The sequence below is a fragment of the Antechinus flavipes genome, chromosome 1 (assembly GCF_016432865.1).
Source record: "Antechinus flavipes isolate AdamAnt ecotype Samford, QLD, Australia chromosome 1, AdamAnt_v2, whole genome shotgun sequence".
Classification (NCBI taxonomy): domain Eukaryota; kingdom Metazoa; phylum Chordata; class Mammalia; order Dasyuromorphia; family Dasyuridae; genus Antechinus; species Antechinus flavipes.
Genome location: NC_067398.1, coordinates 617,687,322 through 617,713,951, shown reverse-complemented (window position 1 = coordinate 617,713,951; position 26,630 = coordinate 617,687,322). Strand labels below are relative to the sequence as shown.

At 35.7% G+C, this 26,630-nt stretch overlaps 1 protein-coding gene across 1 annotated transcript in view; it reads left to right on the top strand.

Annotated features, from left to right (window-relative positions):
* The window catches only part of WASHC5 (WASH complex subunit 5), a 64,172-nt gene that overhangs the window by 25,129 nt on the left and 12,413 nt on the right, over nucleotides 1-26,630 (top strand). The window contains exons 11-25 of the mRNA XM_051971079.1: nucleotides 3,985-4,114; nucleotides 7,236-7,348; nucleotides 7,839-8,005; nucleotides 8,101-8,176; nucleotides 10,563-10,673; nucleotides 12,590-12,730; nucleotides 13,610-13,690; nucleotides 15,566-15,667; nucleotides 16,326-16,505; nucleotides 18,071-18,195; nucleotides 21,440-21,602; nucleotides 22,464-22,566; nucleotides 22,655-22,734; nucleotides 25,057-25,160; nucleotides 26,314-26,443. Coding sequence (XP_051827039.1) covers nucleotides 3,985-4,114; nucleotides 7,236-7,348; nucleotides 7,839-8,005; nucleotides 8,101-8,176; nucleotides 10,563-10,673; nucleotides 12,590-12,730; nucleotides 13,610-13,690; nucleotides 15,566-15,667; nucleotides 16,326-16,505; nucleotides 18,071-18,195; nucleotides 21,440-21,602; nucleotides 22,464-22,566; nucleotides 22,655-22,734; nucleotides 25,057-25,160; nucleotides 26,314-26,443 — 1,806 coding nt within the window. The remainder of the gene's footprint in view (nucleotides 1-3,984; nucleotides 4,115-7,235; nucleotides 7,349-7,838; nucleotides 8,006-8,100; nucleotides 8,177-10,562; nucleotides 10,674-12,589; nucleotides 12,731-13,609; nucleotides 13,691-15,565; nucleotides 15,668-16,325; nucleotides 16,506-18,070; nucleotides 18,196-21,439; nucleotides 21,603-22,463; nucleotides 22,567-22,654; nucleotides 22,735-25,056; nucleotides 25,161-26,313; nucleotides 26,444-26,630) is intronic.

Sequence of the window (26,630 nt, the reverse complement as noted above, 5' to 3'; positions counted from 1 at the left end):
ACACTATCTTGTTTTGAACCTCACAGTAGACCTTAAGAGAGCCCTTGTTCCCATTTGACAGATGATGAAATAGAGGTGGTTTATCTGTGATCATCCAGCTACCATAGTAATTTTTAGAGGCAGTATTTGAACCCTAAATATTCCTACCGGCAGTCTGTTCCTCTCTCCACTGAACTATTAATACTTAATTTCAAATCAAAATCCCTGGATTTTGAGATTTAGAGTTGGAAGAAATCTCAGAGATTATCTATTCTCTCTGATTTTTCAACTAAGACAACCACTGACCCAGAGAAGTGAACTTACTTACCCAAGAAGATAGGAATAGTAATTTGCATGGCTGAAATTTAAACCAAGATCTTTTGATTTTAAAATCCCACCTCATACTGGGACCAGCAGCCAGCCATTTCTCAGGCATTGATTATAGGCTTTCCACATAATTCCTCCCAGTCTAGCTCAGCCACTTACTTAGCTGAGTGATCACAGACCTTTTAGAGCCTAAGTCTCTTCACCTCTAAATAGGGGTGGCAATATGATTCTTGTGGAGATGAGACATTCATCCTGGTTCTCCTGAGCTCCTTTCCAACATTACCAATTTTTACTAATATACATTTCAAACAATGTCCTTTAGGCATCTTAAAATGAATAGACAAGACAAGACTAAACACAATATTCCCTTACACACAACACACACGAAAAAAAGAAGGAAACAAGCATTTATTAAAAACTTATTATGTAGCTGGCCCTTAACCAAGCACTCACAAATATCTCATTTGATTCCTGACAGGTAGCTGCTATTAGTATCCATAGTTGAGGAAACTCTGCTTTCTTCTGAAATGTTCTATTTTGGTTGAAGCTACCACCATCCTTCCAGTCACCCAAGTTCACAATCTATCTTATTCTTTATTCCTTGATTTTGCTCCATATTTTCAGTCAGTCACCAGGTCTTATTAATTTGACCTCCACAATATCTGTTGCATCTATATCCTTCCCGGTACATAGATCCTCACCATCTAATTCTGGCCTTCCCCACTTGCTGGGACTATTGTAGTAGCCTCCTAATTGGTCTCTTTGCTTCTAGTCTCACTTTTGTAGTCCATCTTCCGTACATCTTATAAAGTGATATTACCAAAGCATATTGACTGTGTCACTCCCTGTTGAGTATTCTCTAGTGATGCCCTATTTCATCTAGAATTAAATACAAATTCCTGTACTTATTGTTTAAAGCCTTTTCCACTTGGCTCCATTATCACTTTCCAGCCTGTGGCATTTTTTGCTGTTCTCTACATTCATATTCTATCATCTTTCTCCATGCTTTTGCACAGGCTGTCTCCCCATGCTGGGAGTGCAGTCCATGTTCATCTTTTCCTCTGAAACTACGTTTTCTTCTCAGCTCAACCACCACTTCTTATATGTTTGATACATCAATTCAGCAAGCATTTATTAAATACCTAATATGTTTCCATGCTCTCTTCATTGCACCAAGATACAAAAGTAGTCTCTATTCTCAAGGAACTTATATTCTGTTTGGAGTAGATGAGTGGCATAGCCACATATGTGCAAGTACAAAAAAATATATATAGATATATAGATATATATATGTGTGTGTGTGTGTATATATATATATATGGCAATGTTGATGGGGAGATGCTTGCAACTGGGGGAGCACAAAGAAAAGCCTCATGCAAGAGACAGTGATTTAGCTGAGCTAATGAGACAGAGACAAAAATGTCTCAGTTCTCAAGGACCTTCCATTCCATTGGAGGAGACAAGGGATACAGAATAAATGCAGAGTTGTTTTTTGAGGGAAAGCACTAGCAGTTGGGGTAATCAGGAAAGAGTTTTTTGAGGTAGAATTGAAAAGGCAGCCATCATAAGGATGAGCAGCAGCCTGTCCAGAAGTGGGAAATGGAGTCTCACAACTATAAGAATTTGCTCTGTAGCACGCAGAATGGGAAGTAACATATATAATAAGGCTGGAAAGATAAGTCTGGGTTGTAAAGGGATTTTTAAAAAAAGATATGTACATAGCACAAGCTATTCCTATAATACTTCTGTGTTCCATGGTTTTTTCATGATTACTGATAGAGGTTAAGTAACCCACATAGTCCAGTTTTCATTAGTCTGAGGTGTAGTCTATTGGGCCTGAGAACTAGAACTCTGAAAATAGTAAAATACTTTCTTTCTCTTCATTTTCCTTGACTTTTAATGAGGTTTTGACCATTTGGTTCCATCCCAAAGAAAATCATATATTTTCTTCCTTGTGAAGAAAAAAGAAGCAAAATAGTTCAGTATTTATTCCTTTCTTCTTTTATCTGCTATTCCAGTCATACAAAGAAATGGTCCCTTTTTTTTTTTTTTTTGATCTTCTACCGGGCTACCACCATAGCCACAAAAACTCTTAGTGTTGTCCTTAACATCCATCACCAGGTTCATCTTATTTTGATCTTTAGCTTTTAACATAATATTCATTCAATACCATGCTATTTTTCTGTGTATAATATCAGAGATCTGTCCTCACTTCTGTCTTCTGTACTCCACAGACAACCCTTTGTAACCTCTCTAATTCTGTATGCTCATCTGTATTGGGCTTGACAACTACAAGGACCCTTCTGATTCTGTGATCCTACATTTCTTTTTTAATTCTTTGTGTTCCCTGTGGATCTTTACTGGTCTCTTTAAATAATTCTACCTTTATTGGAATCATTTTCATTTCTTTTTAATAGAATTTTATTTATGAGAACATTGGATTAGTGTCCCCACTGGAGTTTTGGGTCATGGAATCTCTTTCATACATTCTGTTCAGTTTTCCCTCCTGTATTGTTTCATATACTAATTAGAGTATCTAAGGTTCATTTCATTTCTTCCTAATAGGTCAGAATAGATTCAGAGTAGCAATTTCCCCTATGGATCTCTCTACCTTTTGAAGAATTACAGTATTTTATTAAAGCTAATCAAGAATTTATCATTTCTTTTCTTATAAGAGAGAATTCTAACAGATAGCTCTGACATTGAAGCTTCCTTGCTTTAGTATCATTCTGTGCTCCTTTTTGGGGGTTTCCCCAGTTCATCGCTTCTTTCTTCTGATCTAATGACCTACAGTCTTCTCTCACTATAATATTTCTTTTTTTCCTCTTCATCCATTAATATTATCCAAGTGTTGTCTACCATACTTTCCTATCCTGGTTTATGGATTTCCTCACTTAAGTACATCCTCTTGCTGGATAGTTCTATCCCAAGATTTTAATCTGTTCTTTTGGATATAGTATATCCTTTCATCACCATGTTTTACCCATGAGTTATGTCTTATTATGTCATTATCATTTATGTCAAGTGGGTCTCAGGGATACTTATGAGGCCAAATCTACCCACTTAATGAAGATGGTTTATATGTTTATCACTCTTTCTTTGCTCATCTTTGCAGCAACAGCGCCCGTGGTTCCTTGCCTAAAATTTTTTTGTCGTTTTCTTAGTCATTTCCTTATGTCGGCATCCTTTGTCTTCCTGCCAGATCATAAAGACTTTCCCACAGTCCCAAGCAAAGTTCATTCCTGCCATAGAGTCTTTCTTCCTACTCTCACAGGATTTTTCTTGAGATAATTAGCTTTTTCTAACAAAGGAAAAGATACAATTAAGCAATTTTAAAGTTAGAAAAAACCTTGGAGAAGCTATAATTCTACACTCATATTTTCTACTTCATAGAGGAGGAAATTGAAGTCCAAAGAGATCAGGTGTTTTGCCCAAGGACACTTGGGCAGAGAAAGTCAGATCCTAGATAGGAACTCATTTGCCATAGCAGATTCCCTAGCCCCCTGCCTGCTAACCTTTCCGCTGCACAGTTCTGTTTGTGGAATAAAAGTGGCTTAAGTTGGGCTATTTTGAGAACATTTTTCCAATTAAAATGTGGGTTTCATTCAAGACTGTCAATAAAGCATTTAATATTAAGTTTCTTTTAACTATAAATGACTTTTCTACAATTCTCACTAGATGTTCAAGCAGATGCTTTCAGAAAAGCAAGCCAAATGGGAACATCATAAGAAAGAAGGCTCTGAGAGAATGATGGAACTTGCTGATGTCTTTTCAGGAGTAAAGCCTCTAACAAGAGTAGAGAAAAATGGTAATTATTTAAGAAGAGAATGTTGGTGCATTTGATATGTATGTGAGAATAACATGAGTGCTAGAGAGCTGGCAAGACAGCAACCCCTTTGCTTTTTTGTTTGTTTTTTTTTCATTTTTGCTGATCAGCTTTTGGCCATATCTTCAAATAGCAATTTCATGCTATCATTTCTCTTGATTTGTTAACCTATTTGGTCACAGAAAAGTATTACAAGCAATTTTTGTCTTTAATCCCTGCACAATTCATTCATTCCACATATAGCGTCTAACATAAAACTCCACAAGGATTGAATGATTCTCAAATTTCAGATTTCACCACTTTTGTCTTGCCCATTAGACAATTTATCTTCACATAATTGAGCATTCTGCATTGTGAGGCCCTTTGGTTTCCTCAAGAAAATATATCTAGAAAAAAAAAGTATCCCTTAAAACTTCTCAGTATAGCTTTCCATAGATACCTGGGCCACTCTTGAAGAAATATTTGTTCTTTCAGATATTAAGTCTTTTATCTTAAAGTCAGCATATGTTTCATACCAAAGTTATGGTCTAGTAGAATTGTATTTTTAAGTAATCTGTATGTGTTTCTGAAGTATATGAGAGCCTTTTAATACAGTTAGTGTGCACGATATATTTATGCCCATTTTATAGGACTTTCAACTTAGACTTATTCTTTTAGATGGTTAGTAGTTGGGAGTTCTAATAATTCAGTTTTATTTCCTTTTACAGGACTTTATAGGTCATAGAGTCAACCCCTAATTTGAAAAAAAAAAAAAAAAGAAGAAGCATTCTTATTTTACAGAAATACATTATTTAGAAAAACGCTTTCTAATATATTTTAATCCAGCAGAGCACACACGTGCGTGTGTGTGTGTGTGTGTGTGTGTGTGTATGTGTGTGTGTGTGTGTATTTTTAACAGAGCCAAGCTGATTATTCTCTCAGTTCCTATTCTCTTTCTTATATTTCCAGTAGTATCCAACCTATCTATAATGTCAATGTGACATTCTTTTCCTTGCCTTAAGGAACCTCTAGTCCTCTGTTGAATCTTTTTTCCCCCAAGGGCAAAGGTTTTATTACCCTGCCAAGAACAGACCAAATCCATAAGGGTTTTGGTTTTTGTGGTTGTTGGTTTTTTTTTTTTTAGCAAGGAAATTTAGTAGTTAATAAGGGGGAAGACAAATTCCCTAGCAGTAACTAAATGAAGATGCCATTTAAAGGAATATATACAATGTGGGATTACGCCATTGACTAGCAGGCTATCCCTAAAAGGAATTAGCAATAACTAGGGAAAAGATTCCATGAGATGGGAATATGCATACTTGTCTTATTCTGAGAGGAAGTTAACAACCTAAAAGGAGTTAAATATGATAAGAATAGTATGTCTTTTATGAAAAGATGCTCCAAATCATTATTAATCAGAGAAATGCAAATTAAGACAACTCTGAGATACCACTACACACTTCTCAGATTGGCTAGAGTGACAGGGAAAGATAATGTGGAATGTTGGAGGGGATGTGGGAAAAGAGGGACATTGACATTGGTGGAATTGTGAACACATCCAGCCATTCTGGAGAGCAATTTGGAACTATGCTCAAAAAGTTATCAAACTGTGCATACCCTTTGAACCAGCAGTTTCTACTGGGCTTATACCCCAAAGAGATATTAAAGAAGGGAAAGGGACCTGTATGTGCCAAAATGTTTGTGGCAGCCCTGTTTGTAATGGCTAGAAGCTGGAAAATGAATGGATGCCCATCAATTGGAGAATGGTTGAGTAAATTGTGGTATATGAACGTTATGGAATATTATTGTTCTGTAAGGAATGACCAGCAGGATGAATACAGAGAGGATTGGTGAGACTTACATGAACTGATGCTAAGTGAAATGAGCAGACCAGGAGATCATTATATACCTCAACAATTAAACTGTTTGAGGATGTATTCTGATGGAAGTGGATCTCTTCGATAAAGAGAGCTAATTCAGTTTCAATTGATCAAAAATGGACAGAAGCAGCTACACCCAAAGAAAGAACACTGGGAGATGAATATAAACTGCTTGCATTTTTGTTTTTCTTCCCGGATTATTTATACCTTCTGAATTCAATTCTCCCTGTGCAACAAGAAAACGGTTCGGTTCTGCACACGTATATTGTATCCAGGATATACTGTAACCTATTCAACATGTAAAGGACTGCTTGCCATCTGGGGGAAGGGGTGGAGGGAGGGAGGGGAAAAATCGGAACAGAAGTGAATGTAAGGGATAATGCTGTAAAAAATTACCCTGGCATGCGTTCTATCAATAAAAAGTTATTAAAAAAAAAAAAAAAGAATTAGTATGTCTTTGACTGGTAGGCTAACCATAAAAGGGATTTAGCACCTTCTATTGAATCTTTAAAATGATACCTGCTAACTCTGAAATATTTTGTCAATGTTTTAAGCAGTGTAGAATACAAATTATAAGACTGACAATTATAAGGAAAGCACTTTGAAGATATGCCCCCCAAAATCAGAATATAAAAAGGAAGTTTTATTTTACTATATCACATTTTCCACATCCAGATTTGTCCCATTATCATTCATCTGTAAAATTTGAGTAGAAGGGGGACCTCAGACATCACCTAGCCCGACTTTGGTCCAACCCGACCAACTAGTCTCTCTGTATTACCTATACTATTGCCTCCTAAAAGATGTCACTATCATTCTGCCTCTCCCTAATTGTGGCTTACATCTAGACTGCTCCTCACCACTTCTCCATCTTTACAAATCTGATCTAGATTTCATGACACTGGTTAATTGCATCTCCTATACAAAGCTGCCCACTCTAATTTTTTTCCCCTGTCTTTCCTTCTCATAACATTTATTTTCTGTATGTACCATACATTGTGGAAATCATATCTTTAGGTAATTAATGTATTCTTCAAATTTTACTTTTAACTTGAATATAAATCTCTTTGATGTCAAGAACCGTACCATATAATTATTTCATAAATGTGAATGCCTGGTGTTGGGCATATAGTAAATGCTTAATTGTGAACTGAATTGAGTTTAAACTGAAGAATATTTCAACATGTTGCAGCTAAAGGAATTACACATCTTCAGTAATTTTTCTTTTGTTTACTCATTATCAGAAAATCTACAAGCTTGGTTCCGAGAGATCTCAAAACAGATATTGTCTTTAAATTATGATGATTCCACTGCTGCAGGCAGAAAAACTGTGCAGTTAATACAGGCATTAGAAGAGGTAAGTCTTTGCAGAACAACTGTGCAAATACCATGCCATTTATATATAAACCAATTCTTTTGTTTTATTTATTATTATTAAATTTAATAACAGATAAGTACCAGCACCCTAAATATAAAGCAGGGTTTATCTTTTATTAACAATCCTAGAAGTCTTCAGAAATTAAGAAGTTTTCTTTCCTAAATTAAATGAGATTATAAAAGTGGTAGAATGTTTGTTTTATGTATTTGTGCATGCTGCACTATTAGTGACCAAGAGACCATTCCATCTAGGTGCCCATGTCAGCATTTATTCATCACTTTATAACTTTGCTGATGTAACGATTTCTAAAATCATAATTTTAAATGTATTACCAAATAGATCTTATTAAGAGACTGTTACCATCATAAGTGTGGACTATATTTAAATTTGTTTTCCAGGAAAACCAGCCCAGAAGAAGGCATTCATCATTTTTAGAAAAGTTAATGTTAAGTTTATTTCCATCACTCAGGTTCAAGAATTTCACCAACTAGAGTCCAATCTGCAAGTGTGTCAGTTTCTTGCTGACACACGGAAGTTTCTCCATCAAATGATAAGAACGATTAACATTAAAGAGGAGGTTTTGATCACTATGCAGATAATTGGTGATCTTTCCTTTGCCTGGCAGTTAATTGACAGGTAATATGAATTCCTTCTCTGTTAACAAGACATCTGAACAACTTTTTGGCTGAAGAGTCTGACAGATGGTTTTATTACTGTGTAATTCTTTTCAGTTTCACCTTCATCATGCAAGAAAGCATAAAGGTTAACCCTTCCATGGTCACTAAACTTCGAGCTACATTCTTAAAGGTAAGTAGAACCAAGGTGAGCAGCTTAATAATTAACCTTATTAATTCAGTCAGCCTTAGATTTCTTCCTCTTAAAAATTCAATTGTGTTGAACCTTTTTTTTTTTCAGATTCCAAATTAACAGTTTTTCCACCAGAGATGGTTTCACAAGACATAAATATTTGTTGCTTAAATTAACATACAAAAATGAGAATTCCTTAGGAAATAATGTGTTTGATTTATAATGTGTTATTAAATATCAGTAAATGATATTTTATTATTTATTTAGACTTAATTTTAGATTTAAATTAATTATTTCAGTTTGTGAAATATTCTAATTTTTAGTCACTTTCTCTAAATCTATCAGGATTCTTTGTCTTGTTATTCCTATTCATTAAAAAATTTTTTTAAGTTTTATCTTAGGGCCAGGATTTTATTTAAGCTGTTTATATTCAAGAATTATATGTTAACAGAGTAGGGTTTTCAATATATAAATACTGGAACTGTGGTTCTTTGGCTTATAAACCTTAAGGTTAGCTTTAATAGTAGATTAGTTTTCCCCAAAGATGGAAGGATAATCTGATTGCTTACTGTCCCAGGGTAGGGGGCGGAAGAGGGAGGGAAGGGTAGAATTTGAAACTTAGAATTTTTTAAATGCTAAAAAGAAAAAGGAAAATTTGATTTAGAAAAAAAAAATAGTCTCTGTCAGCTTTTATGTTGAATATCCCATCTGCCATCATTAAATAGCATTTAACCCCTCCTTGCCACTCAGGACTTAGTCACTCATACTGCTGGCAGAACATGTCCCTTGCCATCTGCTGTTCAGAGAGACATTTTCAGCTACCCTGCTTCCACTCTTTTGAAACACAGAACCATAGATTTGGAATTGAAAGACTTAGATCAGAGGTTATCTAGACCAACTCAGATCTTAAGCACAAATCCTATCATAACATCCATAATACGGTTATGGATTTGCATGCTTACATTGTAAATAAAATCATATTCTTCATAAAATTTGATAACTTTTTTCAAATTCACTTTACTTTTGAAGAAAGACTATGTTCTAATGATGATTCTGTATTTACAGAGGATATGATTCTTAGAGAGCTAAAATATTAAAACATTTTAGTTTATATTTAAATGGAACATAATAAAACTATTTTCCTAAACCAGCTTTGGCACTTAGAAAATTTTAGAGGTTGTATAGGCACATAATCTTATATTCTTTGATTGTCTGCATTTTTTTTCTTTTATTTTCATTGTCACTAATTAACTTCTTTTACCATTTCAATTTTTTTTTTGAGAGACAGGGAAAGAAGATGAGCTCAGAATTTAAGAAAATGAAAAATCTCCTTCTCCTTTCATATCTAAGCAGCTGAAAATCAGTAGCATTGATACCAAGATATAAGTTTGTCTAGTATATCTAAACTTCCAATTCTATAAATGTATTTCCTTATAATGTAGCCCTGTGAAAGTTGAATGCCTTTGCAGCAAAAATACAAAATTTAACCTATTATTTCAAATTATAGTAGATGTAATCATATAACTTACACAGCCCTTTGGTACTTCTTATAACTAACTGTCTTTATAAAACTAAAATTGGAAAAATTCCTTTTGAATTCAGTCAAAAATATGAAGAGAATTCATTTAAGATGTAATCTTTTTTGGTTTGGCTGGGGATAAGATTGTTTATATGACTTTTTGGCCAATCTTGACTTTGTAATTAATTCAGATAAGTAGGGAAAGAATAGAGAAGTCTTTCCCCCCTTTCTATTGAAGGATCTTTCTTTCTCCTATAGACTACATTCTACGGGCACCTTCAAAGTATAGTAGCCACGGCACACACAGTTCCCTGACAAGACAATCCTAAATCTGCCTATTTCTCCGCAGCTCTCAGTCTGCCAAGTTGTTGACCCATTCTTCTATTCTTCTTGCAACCTTTGTCCCTATGGTTCTTGAGTTCAGACCTCTGTACCTTCCCTCTGTCCCCGGGCTTAAAACCTCTTCTTTTTTCTCCTTAAATATCCATCTCTATTCCTCTCTCAATTCTATTCTCGGTTTGATCTGGAAATTGTACTTCATCTTCATGGTTAACTTTGCATACTCATGTCTTGGTAGGCTAAATGCAAAACCAGTGCACTGGAGGAAAGGAACATTCATTTTGAAGAAGCTGATTTTTCTGGAGATTCCTTCCCATTACCCCACTAGCCATAGGTTAAAATGATAAGAAAAAATGCAGAGGCAACTGCTGGATAACTGGAACAGCTAGGCAGCATGGTAGATGGAGTGCAGACTTGGAATTTGACAGAGTTGAGTTCAAGTCTTACCTCAGACATTTACTGAGCAGGGCACTCACTTAATCTCTTCCAGCCTCAGTTTCCTTATCTGTGATCTTCCTTTCTTTTCAGCTTGCTTCTGCCCTTGACTTGCCCCTGCTTCGCATCAATCAGGCAAATAGTCCTGACCTTCTCAGTGTATCCCAGTATTATTCTGGAGAGTTGGTTTCCTATGTAAGAAAGGTAAGAAGTTGCTATTCTGTACTTTGTTTTTGTTATATAATAACCATTGTAGTTATTAAGTGAGTGAAAAATACCCTGTAAAAATAAGCCAGAATCTATTCTTCATGAAGCACAGTGATTTTTTTTTTTTTTGAGTGGCATGACAACATTTGCTTTGTTCCCTATTCAGAAATTTTCAGTGGCTAAAATGTATTAGGCAGAATAGAGAAAATGTTAGCCTGCAGAGGACCTGGGGTCAGTTGCCACCTTGGGTGTTTACTGCCTGTATTACCTTATACCTTCTTGGGTTGCCATTGCTTTATCTGCAAAATGAAGGAGGAGGACAAATTGGCTTCAGAGTCCCTTTTCAGTTCTCAATCTCTGATCATGACAACTCTTAAGATCCTACTTATCCCTCCTCCCTTAGGCTTCCCCATTTGTCTCCAACCTTTCCAACTTGATCTCAAACTCCTCCACTTTATATCATCTGGACTCCAAGCACACAGGACTACGCCCTGCTCATCCTTCCCCTAAAACAGTCCTAGACTTTCCACTTTCATCCCTTTGCTCAAAATGTTGTATTATCCCTCATTTACATTGTATCTATTTTGTACACGTGTGGCATGTCTTTCCTGTTACAATGTTTGAGGGTAAGGGACTATGTGTTTGCCTTTCTTTGTATCCCCAGTACTTAATAAATATGCTTATTGACTGATTGACTGCCCTTAAGCAGCTTAATTTTTATTGGGGAATTATAACTTGGATACAAACAAATATGTTACAGGGAAAATTGAGGATGGGGAGATTGTTAACTGGGTCAGGGAGGGAAGGAATCAGGGCAGGATTTATAGAACTGATGATAACTTAATTGAACTTTGTTGAAACATAAGGATTCTGAGAGGATGATGTTGGGGATATCCCAAAGAACTTGTGGGATTGTGGAAAGCAGGAAATGGAGTATTTAGTTTGGGGAATAGCTTGTAACCCAGTGTAGCTGGAAAAGAGTGAATCAGAGCAGCATTTGATGATGCCCAACTGAAATTCAGAAAAGATGAAGGGTGGCTATCTACATTTGGAAGTTATCTACATAAAAATGATACTTATGACTTTGGAAGTTTAAGGGTCCTGGAAAAGGGTATGTGGAAGGAGAGAAGTGGGCAGGCCCAGGACAGACCTCTGTGGAAACTCCCTCTTTAGGGACAGAAAATGGAGTTTGAGAAGGAATAGTCAGAGATATAGGTTGTAAAAGAGGAGGGCTAATGGAGAAGGGTGGGACAGAGAGAGGCGATCAGCAACTGAAATGTCAAAATGTCAAGGACAATCAGAATCAAGGATCTTTTATTCAAGAGATAATTGGTCAGCAGATTTAAGAGGTCATTTACTAGCTTGAAGAGAGAAAGGTTATGGACAGCAGAGGGGGGTTGAAACAAAATTTCAAAGGACTGAGAAGTGAGTGGGTGGCAAAGAAGAAGGGATAGCAGAAGTAGATTTTTCTATGAATTTAGCAGTGAAAGGAAGGAGAGACTTAAATTATAGTTTGAAAAGATGGGTTGGGTCACATGGGATTTTTTAAAGGCTGGATAAACCAGTACATGTTTGTAGATACTGGTGAAGGAGCAAGTATATAGTGAGTGATTGACATTAGAAAGAGAGTTTGAATATGTGTGAGAGATAGTTGGCATTGGAAGAGATGGGAGGAGAGATGACTCAGGGCACAGGCAGATTGATTTTACACAAAGAAAGAGCCATCTCTTCCTCAGAGACAAAAGTAAAGAAGGAAAAGATAAAGAGAGTGGAGGGAAGCTATAATTATATAAGATTGGGAATAAGAGGAAATTTATGGCAGATAGCCCCTCCTTTCATCTTAAAAAAGATATTCTGTGACCAGGGCTAGCCACTTAAAAGCTTTTTTCCCCTTTATTTCTTCTTTTAAAAAGGTTTTGCAAATTATTCCAGAAAGTATGTTTACTTCTCTTCTGAAGATCATAAAGCTTCAAACCCATGATATCATTGAAGTGCCTACCCGGCTAGACAAAGATAAGCTAAGAGACTATGCTCAATTGGGCCCACGCTATGAGGTGCGTTTGACATTCAAAGTTTTGCATTTTGTGTTCCGGACCAGACTTAATAACATCATCCCCCTGTCATCCAGTGGGATTTTAGCCTTCTGTCACATACATATGAAAATCCATTTTGATTCTAAAGAAGAGAAATTCCTCCCCATCCCCCAGCCAGCCCCTTGCATGATCTCATAGCCTGGGGAAAACCTTCATCTTATTATTATTAACCAGTTTTCTCAGAGTTGGTTTTAAGCTCCTTTGCTTAAAGGCTGGCCATAGCTCATCACAGTCCTCTACATGAGATTTCCTTAAAGAGGATTACTGAATTTTTTCTTCAGCTTCAACTTAAATATTCTCTGAAGGCTAATGTACTGGCTTTTCTACCTAGATTCAACCTACACTTAAAACCAAAGGTTTTAAAAGCTAGATGAAGGGAAAGTTGGGAATGAAACTATGATTCTTGTTAAGTATTCACATTAATTCATTGAAAACTCAATTACTCATCCCTAAATCTAAGAGCTTGGTCTTCCCCCCTACTCCCAGATGTTAGCATTTGAGACAGGGTCCTCATACCTTCCTTTTTTGTTAAGTTGCTTTTATGTTCAGAGAAGAAGATAGAAGACCTAAAAGGAAAAGAGCATTTTCCAGTCCAGTTCTCTCCTTTATGGAGGAAGACCCAAGACCCAGAGAAGTGAAATGTCCTCATCACATTCAAACAGTAGGTGGTCAGATGAGTCCTTGTATCCAATCTGACCTTGTTACTGTCAGTTCAGCCAACGGACGAAGAGAAAAGCACCCATCTCACTGTTTACTTCAGACCCTCAGCTGGTCATTGGTGTTTCTTTTGCTTTCTATAAAAATGGCTTCTCTTATTTATCTTGTTTCTTTCTATTAAAGGTTGCCAAGCTTACCCATGCTATTTCCATTTTTACTGAAGGCATCTTAATGATGAAAACTACTTTGGTTGGTATTATCAAGGTAATAACCTCTTGAGGACTCTTTCTTATCTTCACAGTCTTTCCATCTCCTTGCCCAGGAATAGAAAACTGTCACAACTTACAGGGTACAGCCCATTCCATTCTTTGTGCAATGGCTCACTTTGCTGTTTTAACACTTCTGTGTGTCTTCAAGATTGGAAATTAAGAGATGAAAGTCCTGTCTCCATTGTTTCACTGTGGCATCTTGTTCATGATTCTTTTTGTATGTTGACAATGAAAAGGGACAATAAGGCTTTGTTTTGTAACTTGCTTAAAGTTGGTCTTCTATATCTATACATAAAATAATATCATGTATTACTTCAGAAGCTGTCTGGATATTGGAGTAACTGTTTTTTGTATTCCCTGCAAAAAAGAGAAAATATCTCTAGTCCCTTACATTGAAGAATAATAATGACTGATACTTTATGCTGAATAGATGTTTTTATTTTCCAAAACATACGGTTTCCACTGATTTATTCATTTTGTAATCATTTATTGAATACCTTGTGCAACATATGGTATAGACACTTAATCAAGGTATAATCTTTGCCTTCATGAAGTTTAAAGTTTAGTGCAAGGTTAGGAGAGGGAGAGGAAGGGAGGGGGAAGAGGGAGGAAGTGTAATCCATTCACAATCCATCAGTAAATATGTATTAAATGCCTCTTATAACTTAATCACTGTGCTTGGCACAAAGAGTAATATACACAAAGAAGGAAGCAATAAAATGTGGGAAAAGACAGATATGGCAAAACAGCAAGACTGGAAAAGTGTCTCCAGAACAAGGATGATCCCTGAACTTTGATTTGGTGAGGTTGCATTAGGGATATTGTAGTCAGTTCAAATTGCCAAAAGACTCTGATGAAGGAGAAGATATCTAAGATACCTGGAATGGTGGGGACTGGAAAACAATCATTGAAGCAATTGGAAGCATTTGGTCTAGAGAAGAGAAGACTAAGGACCATAAGAGCTGATCTCAGTTATTTAAAAGACTGATTAGACTTATTCTTGCCAGCCCCAGAGGTCAGAACTGGGAACAGTGGGTTAGAATTGCAGAGAAGCAGATCGAGGCAGACTGAAGGGGGAAAATCTCCCTAAATTAGAGCTGCCTGAAGTGGAAGGACCATCTTGGAAAGAGATGGGTTCTCCTAGGAGAATACAAGTCTTAAAGCAATTGCTGCATGATCACTTGTGGGGTTGTTTATATAAAAGGAATTTTCAGGTAGTGGTAGAAATAGCTTCCAAGGTCCTTTCAGACTCTGAGAATTAGTGAATGTAGGAGATTGTTTGCTTCTGTTGTCTTCCTAACCATAGCTACAAGTTACATAGCACAAATTAGAAAGACAAACTAGTAATTCTCTGAGGAAAGAACATGCTGAGTCTTTGAAGCAGTCCACTGCACACACACCCCCTGATAGTCCATATACAGGTTTGACTTCCTCCTAAAGTACATTGCTTTGACAAAAAAAAAAAAGTATATTACTCTGAATGCTACTCTTCTAAGCTCAGATCCATTTCCTTTGTTACTTCCAGCTACCTTCCTGCAGTGCCAAAATTAGAGGCTTGTTCGTTTCTCTTTAAAGTAATTATTTATTTAATTTAATCATTAAAATTGATAGTTTATAATTAGGAATTGGTAATTATGATATTTTCAGAACAAATTAAAATCTCATTAAAGGCAGGCACCTTCCCAGTATCGTCTATCAATGTGCCTATGTTCCCCCAAAAAAACAAATCCCAAATTGGTAATTAGTTAAGGGGAAAAGCTTAGAGTCTTCAATTATGAGTCCTTCTAGAAGTTGCCCTCTAATAATAAGTTCTTAAAAATTTTGTCTTCATTTTCCCAATTCATTTGTCACTTTTCTGGTTCTGACTTAGGTGGACCCAAAGCAGTTATTGGAAGATGGGATAAGGAAGGAACTTGTGAAACGTGTTGCTCTTGCTCTTCATAAGGGACTCATCTTTAACCCTCGAGCCAAGGTACCACCAGTGCAGTCTAAAATAGTCCCTTTTCTATGTGCACCACAAAAATATGCAACCAAAATTATCCATTCATATTTTAATGCCTAGTTTTAAAAAAGAAAGAATTATTTCCTCCCCTCACTTGTGGTTTAGTCCACCCATATTCAGCTTTTGAAATAAAACTTAAAATTCAGAAAAATTACTCATAGTTAAAGGCATCTTGGGCTCCTAAAGGACCTTTCTTCGTCTTAGCTTAGGGAATGTGATTCATTATCTCAAGAGAGGGACCCAGAATTGACAAGCAAAAAGTATTTTAAATATATTAAGTTTTAAATGTTTAAGATTAATATGAAATTTTCAAGTGGTTTCTTTACTAATTAGCCTTAAAAATAAGTTATAAAAACTGCCAGCCTTCACTAAATTTTTTCAGACCATCTTTTACATCATAGGTAAAGTAGTAAAAAGGAATAAAACCAGAATTCTTTTCTACTCACCTGATGACTGTTGTTCCCTAACATGAATTAAAGAGTAGCTTTTCTCAAAGTTGTTTTAGCTTTGCATGCTTGTTAAGGAATCATTTAACATCACCTCTACATTTTCTTTTATGTTGATATAAATTGGAGTAAAACATACAACCTATCCCATTTAATGGACTTAATTTTTCTTCTTTGCATAGCCAAGTGAACTGATGCCCAAATTGAAAGACATGGGAGCCACCATGGATGGGTTCCATCGTTCTTTTGAGTATATCCAGGACTATGTCAATATTTATGGTCTCAAGATTTGGCAGGAAGAAGTATCTCGTATTATCAATTATAATGTGGAGCAAGAATGCAATAACTTCTTAAGAACAAAGGTATTTAATTTATAAGCTGATGATTTGTTTCATCAGATTTTGTATATGTCAGAACCTTAATAATACATAAACTTAAGGAACTCAGAAATTCCTTCCTAGAAAAACTGGAATGAAAGGTCGGCATCCAGTCAGGAAGGGGGAAAAGGAAGGGAGCACTGATAGAAAAGTTGGAAGGGAAGTAACTATAAAGTAGCTGTATCTTCAGGGTCCACTAGATAGTATCCAGGCCAGATAGACTGGACAAAACAATAGTCTCCTCCTTTGCCCTCTAGTAGTCCAGGACTGGATTAGAGGGTGTGTGCTTTATGACTTTGGGCAAATCTTTAAACTCCCAGAGCCTTACTTTCTCTATGTACAGAATAAGAATTTGTACTATTTGTCCTTTAGTGTCCTAGATATATGATTTTGTGATCATCCAAACTAGATTCTACTGGAAGAAGAAAAAAGAACAAAAAATATATTGTGAAGGCATAAGAGGGGCAAGGATATATGGGGCTAGAGCTTCAAGACTTGGAATCAGGAATAGTTCAGATTTAAATCTTAATCAGTAAAATTTATTAAGGACCTACCAGTTGTATGACTTCAGCAAATCGTCACCTAAATCTCTCCAAATTTGTTTTCTCACTTGTAATGAAGCCAATGATATATGAAGTATTTAACCTACCAAAGTTATTGTAAGGATCAAATGAAATAATGTATTTATAAAATACTGTCAAAACCTTAAAATTGTGTATAAATGTCAACTATTACTATTATTAAGGAACAGGATGCAGCAACTCATTGAATATGGGAGTATCTAAAGATTATTGTGAGATATCATCATTTAGATTCAGAGAATGATAATGCCCGTAATAGGAAAAAAGAAATAAGGAGCAAGATTTGGTTTTGAATAGTCATGAGAAGGGAGAATATCATTATTTCAGTTCTAGAAAGATTGATTTTGGGTTGATAAGACTGATGTATAAATGTACTTTTAGATCTAGGAGAGAGGACAAAGCCTGAGATGTTTATTTGGAAATCACCTTGTAGAAATGAGAGAAGCCACTGAAGAAGATAAGTTTACCTAGAGCTGTTAGATAAAAACTTTAGGTTGCACAGGATGTTCCATCTGTTCTATAATTTTAACAATTATATAGTCAGGATTAAACTGTAAGTAGAATTGAACTTTATCATGGATAATGGTTACAAGTATATACTTAAACTACTTCCACAGGACAAGTATTAATATTAACATAACACATTAAGAAAGATATTGAGATAGGATAGAATATAGATAGGATGTTGAGATAAATATTGAGAAAGATATATATTCAAAAGACAAAAATTGCTTTTCTCTGACCAAAATAGTTAATTCTTCCCCAATCTAATAAGACTGTAAGGCTACATAAATTTGCAGGGTTTTTTCCCTTGTCTATACAGAAAGTATAATGTATGTTTTTTGCAGACTGTTACACTGATTTGGACTTTGGAAAAGACTTTGAACAAAAGGAGCATTTATTTATACCATTCAAGAAGAAAAATCTAACTCACCTGATCCAAAATATGCATATTATTTTCATTTTTAGATTCAAGATTGGCAAAGCATGTATCAGTCTACTCATATTCCTATACCAAAATTCACTCCTGTTGATGAATCTGTAACTTTTATTGGTCGACTCTGCCGAGAAATACTAAGGATTACAGACCCCAAGTAAGTATATTTGAGCTGTACTGGATCTTGAGCACCCTGGATAATTTAAAACTCTTGGCATAATGAGAAAAAGCCCTGGATTTGGACATATAAGTTCAAATATTAGCCCTATACTAAGTGATCAGGAGCAAGTCACTTAATTTCTCTAATCATCAGTTTGTTTTCTATATGGATATGATGCTTTTAGCACTTCTATTTCACAATATTATGACTGACACCCTTTATACCTTAAAGCACCATATAATGTATAAATTTATAAAATATAAAAATAATAAGTATGCATCCATATAGAGGACAGGTATAGTTAAACCCTTGTTTTATGTATCTAGATTACATGCTTTCCCAAGTTCCTTAAAAATCACATTCCCTGGCAGAAATCTTTGTGATTGTTCAAAATGCTCTGCAGAATAATCTTTCTTTGTTTTACACCATTAGTCAAATACATTTAGAAATATTTGAGAAATTCGCCATTTATCTGGGGACTTCCCAGGGTTATGGATGGCTTTGGTTCAATCTTTTCGATATCTTCTGATGTCTCTCTTTTTCTTTCCCATCAGAATGAACAGTGATTGGGTCACTAGGATTTTGTTTTGAAGAGTCCTTGATGCCCCTTGTACAGTGAAGGTCCCCATCCTTTCTCTTTTGTCAACTAGTTCATTTGTCAGTTTTTAACACAAAATAGTAAGACCTTTTCTTTAACCCCTTTACTTTTCCAAAGATAAAATTGTAATAAAAAAAAGTTGAGAATTTTTTAGCCAGTCTATTCTCTTTTTTTTAATAACTTTTTATTGACAAAACCCATGCCAGGGTAATTTTTTTACAACATTATCCCTTGCATTCACTTCTGTTCTGATTTTTCCCCTCCCTCCCTCTACCCCCTCCCCCAGATGGCAAGCAGTCCTATACATGTTAAATAGATTACAGTATATCCTAGATACAATATGTGTGCAGAACCGAACAGTTCTCTTATTGCACGGGGAGAACTGGATTCAGAAGGTATAAATAACCCAGGAAGAAAAACAAAAATGCAAGCAATTTATATTCATTTCCCAGTGTTCTTTGAGTATAGAAAGGAGAGTTAAGGAATCAAGGACACTGCCAAGGTTGGTAACCCAGAATTTTGGAAGAATAGGGGTGGACAGAAAAAGGGAAGTTGACAAGACAGAGGTGCTTATTCTCAGGAGCATTTGAACACAGGTCTCCTGGTTTGTGGCCCATTGTCTTTTTACCATAACACATTGGCTCTTAGTATAAGCGACACTCCCAGAATCTTCATTTGGTCAAGATAGAGAACAGTTGATTGAACAATCATAAGATTAGGGAGTTTCATGAATGTAAGCATTATCTTGAGTACTTAAGGCATTGTGATTTTAATAAAATATCATAGTGGTTGCCCAAACCCAAAGTGTGTTGATGCATAAATTGATCTGTTTTATAGAGTACACTTCTAGTGAAGTATGCTCAAGGTTCGTCCTTGACCCTTTCATTTCAGAGTTTTTCTTATGAATTGATCTAATGACAGTAATGGTAGATTTAGCACAAATAACTAATATATTGGATGCCAGGATCTGGATCTGAAAAAACTCTTAAACCTAAAATGGAGGACCAAAGGGAACAAGTTGAAATTTAGCAATATAAATTTAAGATCATCCTGCAGAATGCAAAAATCTGACTTCAGGCTTTAGGCCTCACTGATGCTTCAGTCAGCTGTCCCTTTTCATAACTGGGACCTTCAACCCCAAAGCTCTTTCACCTTGAATTCTTTGCTAAATGTTCCTAATCCCAGAACCCTGGCTCAAGATAGAGAGTCCTAGCATCCCTAATGGGCCTTTCTATTCCTAGAGGTGACATATCTCTTTAGTCCTAGCTGACATTCTTCTGGAATGCTTTAATGTTGGCAAAGTGCCTCACATACATTATCCTATGGTCAGTGAACATCTGAAAAAGGAAATGATGGTTTATCCCAGAAAGATGTAGGAACAGATCACAGACTACCCTGACTTCCTCTTTTGATAAAGTTTCTAAATTGGTAGATCAGGGAGTGGTGAAAATATAATTTGTCTAGACTTGAGCAAATGTTTGACATAAAAAATTTTTAGAATTGTAGAGGAGAAGAAGAAATGTGGACAAGACAATAATAAAGTTTGACCTATTCAGATATGGTTGAATAGTCTGAATCAAAGAGTAGTTGTTAGCAGGATGACCAAGAGATCTTCGACTTGATTCTGTGCTGTTGAAGAGATAGTTGGCACATATCACCTTTTCATTTGCTCTAAAACTGAGAGTAGAAGAATAAATAGTTAAAGCACTGGACAAATAGAATCAGGATCCAAAAGAGATCCCTCATAGTGCAGTAGAAATATCAGTTTTAGAATTAAAGGGCCTGAGTACCACAAGGCTCTACTTTCTCACCAGCTTTTTATATTTATGTATGGGGCTGTGGGGAGGTTTATAGTATATTTTAGGCCACAAATCTCTCTGTTGCAAAAGATTCTGCTGACATGATTCCAAAGCACCAAGTCAGTTCACTCTGTTGATCACATCATCAATATGATGTAAGTCAAATGAATAAAGAGTTGTGTGGTGGTAAAATAGTTAACAGAAGAAGTATGAGAGCAATGGATTGTAAAAGAATAACATATAAAAATAGTATGACAGAAATTTAGGTCATAACATGGAGCAATCATGACAAGCCATCCAACATAGATTGCAGAGGTTTGCCAATTTTTTAAAGTAAGTAGCTTCATGGGCTCAGGCAGATACAACACAGAAGATAGTCACACTTAATGAGCAATCTTCATTTCAGTGTACACAAATTTTAAAATTTCAGGGGAGTGAGAGGCAGGGCAGAATTTGTGGAGGATGCTATTCAAAATCTCATAGATTGTCTTCTAAAGATGCTAACTGGACAGTCTCAGAGGTTGGAAAACCAAATTGATAGGCTGATATAAGATTTTCCCTCACATCATTGAGGCAATAGAGGCTCTATAAAAACAGGACAGTCTGAGAGGAATGACATGATTATGATTTTCATGTTAACGATTCCTGAGAATAAGCTAATTGAAGTTCAAATCATGACTGATTTTTTTTTTTGCTTTCAAGTAGTTATGTTCAATTTGGACTGATATAAATACGCTAAGTCAAGGTTTATCACTGTGTCTTAATTTCTAAAATCTCTATGGAATTCAGTTAACCTTAAAATTCTTGTGTCCATTTTTGGTTTTGGTTTTGTTTTGTTTTCTAGAACAACTTGTTATATTGATCAGCTGAACACTTGGTATGACTTGAAGACTCACCAGGAAGTGACCAGCAGCCATCTTTTCTCAGAAATCCAAACCACTTTAGGCACCTTTGGGCTGAATGGGTTGGATAGGCTACTGTGTTTTATGATTGTCAAAGAATTGCAGGTAAGACTGACTTGAGATCCCACTTGTCCTCCCTCCATGTAAAAGTCTGTAGTGCTAAATGAATGACTAGAAATTTTTCTTCTTTTTTTTTAATTTCTATATCCTGTTTCATAGAATTATCCATGAGAACAAATGGATATTCCCAGAACCTATTTAATTACATTTCAGTTTTTATAAACAAAATATTTTATTTTGTGAGACATAGAAATTTTCCATGTTAGAAAATGGTGAGCCACTCTTTCAGGGATCTTCCTAATAAAAGCTGTTACTGCCTACTTTCTTCTGTGTTCCAAACTGTAAATGAAAAGCAGTGTAGTATGGGGCAGCTGGGTGGCACAGTGGATAGAGCACCAGTCCTGAAGTCAGGAGGACCTGAGTTCAAATGTGACCTCAGACACTTAACACTTCTAGCCATGTAATCCCAGTTGCCTCAGCAAAAAAAAAAAAAGAAAAGAAAAGAAAAGCAGTGTAGAAAGCAAGCTTGGCTGAAACTCTGGCTCTGTTTCCAACTTTGTGTATGACTTTCAGCAAGTTATTTCCTCTTTTTGGGCTTTACTTCTCTCAACTGTTTAAAAAAAAGAGAGAGAGAGAAGGAAGAAAAAGGGGGGGTGGGGAGAAGGAAGAAAGGAAGGAAGGAAAAAAAGAGGGTTGTACCAGGTGAATTAGAAGTTCCCTTCAAATGTTACTATTTTAAGTCCAATGATTGCTCTGTCATAACTACAAGGTTTTTTGTTTTTTTTTTTTAAGTTTCTTGTATACCTTAAGAATACCTTAAGAATAAAATAGTTTTATTTTTGTAATTTCCATAGTGTTCAGGATTTTGGTCATTTTCTTTTTTCTGTTTTAATTTGCTTTCTGTAGAATTTCCTCAGTATGTTTCAGAAAATTGTTCTCAGAGACAAAGCTGTTCAGGATACCTTAAAAGCCCTCATGAATGCAATCAGTCCCCTAAAAGGCATTGTAGGTAAGAGCCTTTCATCTGATTTGCCAGCAAGCCTAATGTCCTCATCTATCTGATTTTCTAACTAGCTGATTGTGTCTTAACTTTCCAGCAAATGCAAATAAAACTTATTTTTCTGCCATTGCCAAAACTCAGAAAATTTGGACATCATATCTTGAGGCTATTATGAAGGTAAGCATGTTTATAAATTAAGCATCAGGTGGCTGTTTCTCCCCCCCCCCCCCTTAACATATATTATAATTTATTCTATACTTGAGGATTCTATATTCTCACAAATACTTCACTTTCTTGTTATTTAAAGTAACTCGATGTCACCATCCTTTCTATATTAATTTGCTTCTTTCACTCCTCTCTCTGGAGCCAGTCTTATAGTTGGCCCATTCTTGTTTTCTTCAGAACACTTTTATTCTTTTTTTTCCCTTTTTTAAAATTTATTAAATTTAATAGCTTTTTATTTCTCAAAATACATGCAAAGATAATTTTCAACATTCACCCTTACAAACCCTTTTATTCCAAATTTTTCTCCTTCCCTTCTTTCTACTCTCCTCTCCTATATAGCAAGTAATCCAACATAGGTTAAACATATGTTATTCTTCTAAACATATTTCCATATTTATCATGCTGCACAAGAAAAATCAGATCAAAAAAGGGAAAAAAATGAGAAAAAAAAGCAAACAACAAAAAATAAAGGTGAAAATACTGTGCTGTGATCCACGATAGTCCCCATAGTCCTCTCTCTGGATGCAAATGACTCTCTCTACCACAAGTCTATTGGAATTGTCCTGAATCACTTCATTTTTGAAAAGAGCCACATTTGGGCTAGATGGAACAGTAGATAGAGTACCAGCCTTGAAGTCAAGAGGACCTGAGTTCAAATTTGGCCTCAGACACTTAACACTTCCTAGCTGTGTGACCCTGGGAAAGTCACTTAACCCCAGTTGCCTCAGCCAAAAAAAAAAAAAAAAAATCCATGTCATCAGAGTTGATTATCATATAATCTTGTTGTTGCTGGGTACAATGTTCTTTTGGTTCTGCTCACTTCCACTTAGCATCAGTTCATGTAAGTCTCTCCAGGCTTCTCTGAAATCATCCTGCTGATCATTTCTTATAGAACAATAATATTCCATAATATTAATATGCCATAACTTATTCAGACATTCCGCAACTGATGGGCATCCATTCAGTTTCTAGTTCCTTACCACTACAAAGAAGGCTGCCATAAACATTTTTGCACATGTGTCTCCTTTTCCCTTTTTTATGATCTCGTTGGGATGCAGGCCCAGTAGAAACACTGCTACATCAAAGTTTATGTGCAATTTGATAGCCCTTTGGATATAAGAATACTTTTTTTTTTTAAGAATGTTACTTTTGCAGCTGTGATGGCAGAAATTCCCCTCTCTTTGTAATGAGGTAAAGTTCATCTAGTAAAGATGTATGTTAAACCATACTGAGTTTGCTGAGTTACAGAATCAAACATTTGTATATTGGAATGGGATATACAGCCCATTGTATATATAGACATTAGGAATCTAAGCTATTTTAAATATGAGTTGTCATTAACAGAATACACTATGTTGGGTATAAACTAAGAAAAATAAAAGTGAAGAGGATTGTTTGGCATTTCTGAATCTGACTTATTTTTGAACATTATTAATGACCTACTTATTTTACAACTCTGACAATCAAAGAGTGTAGTTCAGGGACCCAACACTCTTCTAAGGGGAACAACATGATGAGATGGAAAGAACCCAGGATTTGGAGAGAGAGCACCATGGCTCAAACTCCAGTTCTGCCAATTTATTTCTTGTATGACATTAGGCAAAGTTACATCATCTCTCTAACCCTCAGTTTTCTCCTCTTTAAAATAAAGTATTGGGCTAGGTACTCTCTATGGCCCCCTTTCTGAGCTAGATACTCTCTTTTATATTCTATCTCTTGTTTTGTGTGAGTCTGCCTTATAAGTATACTTTGTTCTTGACATTCAAATAAAGTTGCTTCTTTTTAGAAACGTTATGATCTATCCCAACATCGCCTCATTGGAGTTCCATATAAAATTCTTTTTTTTTCCTTATGTACATATATTTTAAAAGGTACAACAGTGATTTGGTGGGAGTGTTTTGTTCTTTAGAAATTCTTTATAACTTCTCCAGAATGGCAATTAATATGTGCTAGTCTTCAGGTAATAAAACACACCCAAGTTTTTCTAAGGAAGGAAAAACTAAGTAAATATAAACTACAATCTGATTTTTATGGGGCTGAGCACTTTGATTGCATGAGGAAAAATAATTCAAACTCTACTCCTGGATTAAAGATACCAATTACATGACCTAAGAAATGACATGAACATGTCTACCAAGTATATTCCTTCAAGACAGTGGGCCCAGGGCTCTTCTCACCCTGCTGCACCTTATAACTGTCATGGGTTGCTTGATATCCATCTTTGAGTTTTATATTGTCTTTATATGGACTGTGTCTTTCTTGCTTTATTTATAGGTTGGACAGATGCAAATTTTGAGGCAACAAATTGCCAATGAGCTAAATTACTCATGCAGGTTTGACTCTAAACACCTAGCAGCAGCTTTGGAAAATCTGAACAAGTAAGAACTAGTATTGAAAACAATAATTTGTCTCCTGAAGATGTTCTTGATTTAAAATCACACATTTGTTTTTTTTCCTTAACTAAGCCCAATTGTAAGTTCTCAAAAATTGATGATCATATTTTCATAGAATAATTACATCTGTTACCTAGGCAGCCGGATGATACAGTGGTTAAGCACTAGGCCTAGAGTCAGGAAGCCCTGACCCAGCCTTAGACATTTATTAACTGTGTGATCTTGGGCAAGTTATTTAACCCTTGTATGCCCCAATTTCCTCCTTTGTAAATTGGACTATCTCCCAGGATTGTTGAAAGGATCAAATGAGGTGATGATTGTAAAAGCACCCAGAACACAGTCGGTACTATTAATAACTATTATCATCACTATTGTTATTAGTCTGAAGACTTTCTTTTCCTCATGATTGTAACTGATTTCTTGTGTTTTAATGACTATTAGTAGATTCCAAATCTTATTTGATCTCTAGATCAGTTTAGAGCAAATAGTAATGAAATATAGTTTAGCTAAAAATTTGAAAATCTTAGTACTTTCTCAGATAGTTTTGGATCTTTTTGACTGAATTTGATAAAATAGCTTTGTGGAATTATCCTCTTAAGATGATGGGTGAGCACAGCTAGGTGGCACAGTGAATAGAACAGTAGCACTGGAGTCAGGAAGAATCTGAGTTCCAGTCCTATGATACTTAATAACTGTGTGTGAACAAATCACTTAACCCTAATTGCTTTAAGAAGGAAAAAAGATGATGGGTAGTCATGAAAAGAGGTTATAGAAATAGGGTACTGGAAGGGCTCTTATGTAAGAGGCCTGGGTCCCATAGACCCCCAAGGGATCTGTAGATATATTTCGGATAGGAAGAGTACATAAACTGGGGCGAGATGTTATATTTTGATAACTTTCAATGTAACTTTTCCCTGGATTCTGTGTATTTCATTCCTTTAAAGACATCATTTCTCAGAAGGTATCCCTGGGTTTCACCAGACTGCCAAAACAGTCTGTGATTTAAAAAAAAAAAAAAAAAGCTAAAGACCCCCACCTCTAGTCTAAGCCCCTCTTTTGCACTCATTTATACAACTTAAAGCTGTTGTATGATAACTTTTTGATCCCTGTTTTTTATGGTTGTTTTATGTTCACTTAGGGCTATCTTAGCTGATATTGAAGCTCATTATCAGGATCCTTCACTTCCTTACCCTAAGGAAGACAACACACTGTTATATGAAATCACAGCTTATCTGGAAGCAGCAGGAATCCACAATCCACTGAATAAGGTCAGATTCTTCTTTTTTATCAGTTAATGTACTCACCTAGCCCATGCTGTTTGTTTGGCAAAGTTAAATTATCAGGATCCTTCATGAACTAAGAGCATTTTTGGTAAGATCCATGCTTAGCCAACTCATCTCTAGTTTTCTTCTGCGACTTGATATTCAAAATAAAGACTCTTTCATATATATAGTC